The 6,721-nt window shown below is 36.9% G+C and overlaps 1 protein-coding gene across 1 annotated transcript; it reads right to left on the bottom strand.

Annotated features, from left to right (window-relative positions):
* Positions 1 to 1,017: 1,017 nt before the first annotated feature.
* Positions 1,018 to 6,692, bottom strand: LOC146140025 (beta-1,4-galactosyltransferase 4-like). The gene is made up of 6 exons (XM_083392592.1): positions 6,365 to 6,692; positions 4,435 to 4,575; positions 3,291 to 3,529; positions 2,460 to 2,647; positions 1,649 to 1,876; positions 1,018 to 1,380 (listed from the first exon to the last, which is right to left on the bottom strand). The coding sequence occupies exons 1-6, from the start codon at positions 6,690 to 6,692 to the stop codon at positions 1,125 to 1,127; spliced, it is 1,380 nt and encodes a 459-aa protein (XP_083248718.1). The 3' UTR covers positions 1,018 to 1,124.
* Positions 6,693 to 6,721: the final 29 nt, after the last annotated feature.

Below are 6,721 nucleotides of genomic sequence, written 5' to 3'. Positions count from 1 at the left end.
TTCGCCAAATATATGAACAGTCATGTCTAGAACAAACGAGTGCAAGTTGTCTTGCACCTTATTAAGTGAATTAGGAAATGTGTTTTCCATAAAAACACGGCTTGGTTTAGGTTTATACCCATACAACACACGTATACGAAGACGTGATTATGACCTTAGGAGATATCATTCAAACGAAAATAAGCAGTGTTTTAAAACCGCTAAGGGTAATACCGAAATCATATTGGTTAATAAGGATTTGATTCCGAACAAGGACTTCAGAACAACACAGTTCAGTGAAATTTGTTACAACCGAAACATTTAGCGGCACGAACATTTAGCGGCCGTTGCTGTACGAATAGGGGAAAGCGATTGAGCCGCCGTTGGCCCGAAATAAATACCACGGTCGGTATAAAATACGAAGTGAGATGAGGCAAAAATTTATACTCAAACACACGTTGCCTGTAAATTAAATTAACTTTTCAAACTAGCATAAAAAACATAATAATTTGACTAGCATAAGAACACTAATAAAATACATTTTATAGGTATTTATTTATCAACTTGACACTGAAACAAAAATACTTTAGAAAGCAGGGTTAAACTGCTTCAAAAAAATATGAATTAGGCTTGTTTCGGTATTTAATGGATTTCCTAAAATTATAATGAGATTCATGCCTCGTCGATATGCAATTGCTTTTTACTAAATGTGGGATATTTGTTAGGTGATACCGCTTGGCTAAGGAACGAACTCTTGTTAACTTTTAGGATACAGTATATCCAATAATAATTTAGGTTGTAAAACGGAAAAGGTAAATATATTAACTCGAACAAAACTAGTCCAATATATATCATGTTTATAACCAATAATTGACGAAGGGCTACTGTAATAGAAATTCAAAAGTTAAAGCGCATACCATTTGGAGTGATACAAAATATAAGTACCGAAGGTGAAAGAAGAAGTAAAAAAAACTATTTGGCGACACAATCATAATAAGCATTTTTATCATGAAAAAAGGTACGAGATACAGTGAAATAAATTGGTGCGGTGTCGCATGTTTTATGCGTATCAATACAATAAAACAATTGATTTACTACGTCGAATCACATTATAGTACCGTATAGTCTTGCGCGTCGGCGTTGCGTCACAAAACAAGTGTACCCTCATCGGTGGAAAGCATTTCGATCATGGAACAAAATAGTCCGAGGTATCGGCATACCCACGTAATAAAAACACATCTCCAGCCAAAGGCAGAAGGTGCGCACTGCAGTACAGCGGTCCCGACATTCGCAGTGATGTTTGTGTACAGTGGACCTTGAGCGATATGGACTACCGAGTAGATCACGTTTTCGAGGCCATCGTTACGGTTCTTCTTGGTACGATTGGACAGCAAGAGCATTCTGATTAACATGGAATGTATGGCAGATAATTATTCACAGCAAAAACTTTCTAAAAGTAAGCGGAGTAGCCTGCTGTAAAACGCGACGCAAGATCAGACGGGAATAAATTTATCCATATACAAAAGCTAGTGGATGAATTTCTTGTACACTAGTTCACAAATAGGCAATGAAAATTATAGAATGTTGAATAACAACGAAGCACATGTAAAATATGACAAATCAGCGAGTCCCTTTTTGTCACAACAAATAGGGGTGAAAGGCAGTTTACCTCAGGGGATTATCGTCGTTCAGCTTGTCCCTCTGGTGGAAGATCATTCTGTATCTGCCCAGGTTCATTGGCGGCCGTTGTATGATGAAACCGTTCTCAACCAGACGGTAGTAGATGTCGTCGTCTTCCCCGCCCCAACCCCAGTACTTGTTCGAAAATCCGTGGACGTCACGAAACTGCCTGGGTGTCACCATGGTTACGCCGCCGAAGATTTTCTTGTATGGCAGTCTGCGAAGTTGAATTAGGTATAGCAAGTTTATTGCGACACAACTAAGAACTTCTGCAAAGCGAAACACAAACCCTAACAAAGATAAACAGTAAACAATCCCTTCTGAAGTAATACTGGCCAACGATATGGATACACTTTGTATATAATGCATAATGCGTATAGGTTCGATGACCATTAAATGATATTGTTTTCTTTGAACAAGATATATTGTTTTATTCATGATAGCTATAGGTAGTAGTTCAACGAAGAATAAATATCAAATCCAAAACAGAAGAAGATGGCATATTTTACACATGCTATAAACTATAAAGTATAAACTGTATATGGGCTTTGATATTCAATCTATATTCTGACTGCCTTATAGCGACTGCTACAGAATTCTACTGAACAAAGTCTTAAACTTTGCGTTATTGGGTATGTGATAATCATGGACCATGGCCACGATATGACGTAGGTATGTCACGTCTCGTTATGACGTAACTTTGTGACGTCATGTCTGAAAAAAATGTCATGCGCTCTACAAACTTTAACAATATCATACAAATTTTAAGCAAGGTAATCTGAAGTTAATAAGAAACTTACTTGTAGTTATACTTGTCGATGGCGACCGACATGTGCTTGGGCGTTGCAGTGCAAGTGTACAGAAGCTTGTCGTTCTCGGGCAGCAAGTCGACGTCATGGAAGACAACGCAATCGAAATCCGCCTCGCGAGTGGCCTCCAGAAACCCGAGGTTCATCAGTTTCGCCTTGTTGAACGCCTGGTCGCCAGCCTTTGGGATTACAGAGTTGCATTGTTAAGAGTACGTGCCAAAGCTTGTGTAGATATTTGCTTGACATTCCTATCAAACCCCCTTAGCTAAGTGTTGGTTCAAACTATATAAAAATCCTACAGTAAAAAAGTAAACTATTGTATAGGTATAACCGAGTGTTGCTCATCCAACAGTATTATATAATTAGCAACACACGGTTATATTTTATGCCTGGCAGCAACAGCTTGTTGTATAAGTATATCAGTTATTAAACGTAAATTAATTCATCTCTAAAAAGGAGTATTATTTTTCTATTGCAGTACTATTTTTCTATTGCATTTCAAATAAAATGCCATTTTTTTCCTATTTGTTTCATTATTTTTTTTTAATGTTTTATTGAAGTAAGCCTGAATAAGACGGAAAAAAGATGGGAGTAACCCTGCATTGAAGTGTGGCACACAAATTTTTTATTGCCTGAATTTCTACTTGCTTTTCTGTAAAGGTTCAGTAATGTGCTCCGAAGCCTAATATTAGACTGTACATAGGCGCCAACAAATGGAGGCTAACGTGTTAAACTGCGCATGGTCAAATGCGATATTTACAAAGGTGACACACACAAAAAGTTAAACATCAAAATCAAAAATAAATTTTAACAAATACTCACCTGGTGAACGACGTAGATCTTGTAGCGCAGTTGCTGACGCTGTAATACGGGAATAAGGTGCCACAGGAGGGCGCGCAAGTGTGGTTCCCTGCCTCGGTGAGGAATTATGACGGCCACGCGGTGGCGTGCTGTGCACTCTTGTGGCTCGTAGAAGCCTTGCATCAGTTTCGAAGGATTGTTCGCTGCAACTTCTTCGAGCGTTGGAAGATTGTCGAGCGAACGAAATGCCAGCTCTCCAACTGAATACAACGAACAGTTAAACGTAGGCTGTCTCTTTGTAGGAATATGGCATCGTTAGCAAACGCTAGATATTGCGAGCAAACGCTAAGACTATATCAATGAGATAACTCTGGCTTTTTTGAACTTTTAAGTCTATTCAAACCTTTGTAATTAACTAAAACAGCGGTTCCCAAACTGCATGGGGTTCGCGGACCAAATATGGTCCGCACGCAGTTTCAGAGGGTCCGCAAGGAGAATATAGTATTTTAGGTTTATCAACATTAGGCTTTAGCGAATGTTTTAAAACATTAGTCTATGTATTAAACATTATCTGTCAGCAATTTTTAGTTATGCTTTATTATTTGATCATATAGCGTGTTTCATCATGTCTCGTGACATCATAAAGCATCTATTATGCTGTACTACCTGCTATCAGCGAATCGTTCGCATTAATTACAAAGCTGTTACATTAGAATGAATCATGACTATACTAGTATACTACAAGAAACATGACACTTTTCTCGTAGAATAAATATCAAAGCCCATATAGAAGTTAGTAGCATATTTTGAACTTTCGAATAATTCCTAAGGCAATTTTAACATTACCATGTTTGTATCTACACGCATTTGTTAAAACAATGTGCAACTCTAATATTTCGTTGGCTACAGTTTAACATTTATATTTCAAAAGTCAATAAAAGTATACAAAACGCAGAGGAATAAACTAAATAAAAGTATACAAAACGCAGAGGAATTAACTAAATAAAAGTATACCAAAACGCAGAGAAATAAACTATACCAAAACGCAGAGGAATAAACTAAATAAAAGTATACCAAAACGCAGAGAAATAAACTATACCAAAACGCAGAGGAATAAACTAAATAAAAGTATACCAAAACGCAGAGAAATAAACTAAATTCCTACCGAGGTTTGGAGATTCAAGAGGACAGAGAGCTTTTGTCAAAATAACGTTTTTGTCGTTTTCTTTGCCAGAGGATTTTTGGGGGTAAGGGAAAGTTGGCCAAATTGAAAGGTTCGCAACTCCATCCTTTACGTAACGCTCACCTGAAAAGTAGATTAAACAAGTGGTCTCACGTAAAAAACTAAAAAAGCTCGACAAAGGAGATATTAGTTTAAAATTATCGTATATATATATTTAGATTTTTGCTTCAAGATTATACACGAAGTTGGATTTGTAGCACGCGACTCAAAGACTATAGTCTAAAAATACAAAAACAAGTGTTTCTCAACGGTTTTATGCCGTTTGGCGTCTATATACAAGCAAAAAAAGTTGCAGCCCACTGTAACACATTGTAAAAAAGTAATTAGACTCGCGCGTAGCCAGAATTTTTTTTGAATTTACTCAGTTGAAATAGGAAAACACTTAGATGAAACATTGAAGAAAAAACCAAAAAAAAAGTTCTTCTGCCCGCGTATTTCTTTTAGGACACTTTTTTCGTTTAATATATAATTTGGGCACTTTGCGCAAACTTTTTGGTACCTGGATGCGTACGTGGTAAAAAAATTGAGAGAACAGTGATACACTGTAACCATGAACACACTTTTCAGCAAAATTAAAAAAATATTAAATCTTATTAAATTTTAATTTCGCTTAAATGATTTTGTTAACGGTGATGAAAACAAAAGATAATAGACAACTATAGGCCTAGTAGAAATTAATCAAGAAGTATTTTTTACCTTTAAACAAACACGCCTTGGTCACAACATAGATCTTATTACAAAATGAAAAAAATGACGAGACATTAAATTTTACTTTTTCAGTAATGCGTCGATAAGCACAAAAGTGAAATTGCGAAATAGGCCAAATCTGAGAAACACTAGTTGATCATTTTTTCTCCCAGAAGTTTAAAATGAGGATACTATAATGATCTTTTTTAATTGAAAATTCTTTTTGAATGAAAACATCCCAATTGGTACATGTTATGTTTATTAACGGTGAGCAAAACATAATCAGCGGGATAATTAAATGTTTTTATATTATAAACTAGCTTTTCTTTAAAACTGATGTTTTTATCAATTTATACGCACTATACGTTATGTCAGCGCATCTCAACCGGTGCGCCATGTAAGGTTGACAGGTGCGCCGCGAGCAAAAGAAAAAAAATAAAACATATAAAAAACATGTTTTTTTACTTTCCTAATAACCTTAGCTCATTAATTCCACAATACTTTCAAGTTGGAAACACAATAAGACCTACAAAGCAACAATATCTAAATCAGATAATCTATAACACCATAGTAATAAAACCACCGACATAATGACGCCAAATTTGCAGGAATAACCACGCCAGAATAAGGTCTAAAATAGTCCAGATAAGACCTAAACAAGTCGAAAAAAGTCAGGAAAAGGTTATAGGATGATTTGGGGCCACCTGTCTGACATTGGCCGTTTGCTACCGACATTCGGACGCCGCTAATTGGCCACGGAGTTTTTGCACCTGTTTTGACTTATGGGTGACGTGAGCAATTGGGTTAGGGTTGAAAATATTAGGAGAGTTAGTGATAGTTATGGGTTGGATTTGGGATTAGACAAAAGGTTGTATAGGCCCTATTTGGGCCACTTAGGTCTGAGTCCGATTTCGTCATTATTACGATTTTCCAATTTTGGTCTCAAGGCTGGAGTCCCTTTAAAGATTTGCAACTAAAAAGTCTATATTATGAAAAATTGCAAGCAATTTAAAACAAATACCGGTACACCTAAAAAATTTCGCACTCGCTTCGCTCGCAAGGTGCGCCGCCAAGTTTTCATATGTCTCTAGGTGCGCCCCCAAGTAAAAAGGTTAAGAAACACTGCGTTATGTGAAGACGATTTTAAACGTATTAGCAACCTTACCTTCTACATTAACTTTGCGTCCGAGTTTAGCTCCATAGACTACTTGATTGGACGCCAATGAACGTTGGGTGGTGAGTTTTTTGCTTTCGTAGTATCGTATTGACGTGTTGTTTTCTTTAAACGGGGATGAGTTTTGTCTTGCCGCCTTGCGCCTAACAAAGCTCTGGAACTCGATGCTTTGCCACTGACCTCTGCTGCGTTCAAGGTCGCGAAAAACTAGCAAAGCACCAATAGAAACGAAGAACGACAAGCCAATAATAAGGTAGATATTCCTGGCGTTCAGCAGCTTTCCGTGCAACAATGGTTTCAACGCCTTTCTGGTGATCATTTTTAAGATTGTCCAATACTTGACATTTC

This window comes from Ascidiella aspersa, chromosome 6 (genome assembly GCF_963924565.1).
Source record: "Ascidiella aspersa chromosome 6, kaAscAspe10.2, whole genome shotgun sequence".
Lineage (NCBI taxonomy): Eukaryota > Metazoa > Chordata > Ascidiacea > Phlebobranchia > Ascidiidae > Ascidiella > Ascidiella aspersa.
This window is presented reverse-complemented; position numbering and strand designations above follow the sequence as displayed.

Bases quoted from the DNA above. Each gene is read 5' to 3' on its own strand.
- LOC146140025 (XM_083392592.1), bottom strand. From the start codon at position 6,692: ATGATCACCAGAAAGGCGTTGAAACCATTGTTGCACGGAAAGCTGCTG. The intron at 2,648-3,290 runs GTGAGTATTTGT...GTAATCCCAAAG, and splicing joins AGATCTACGTCGTTCACCAG to GCTGGCGACCAGGCGTTCAA. The intron at 1,877-2,459 runs GTAAGTTTCTTA...TCAACTTCGCAG, and splicing joins ATCGACAAGTATAACTACAA to ACTGCCATACAAGAAAATCT.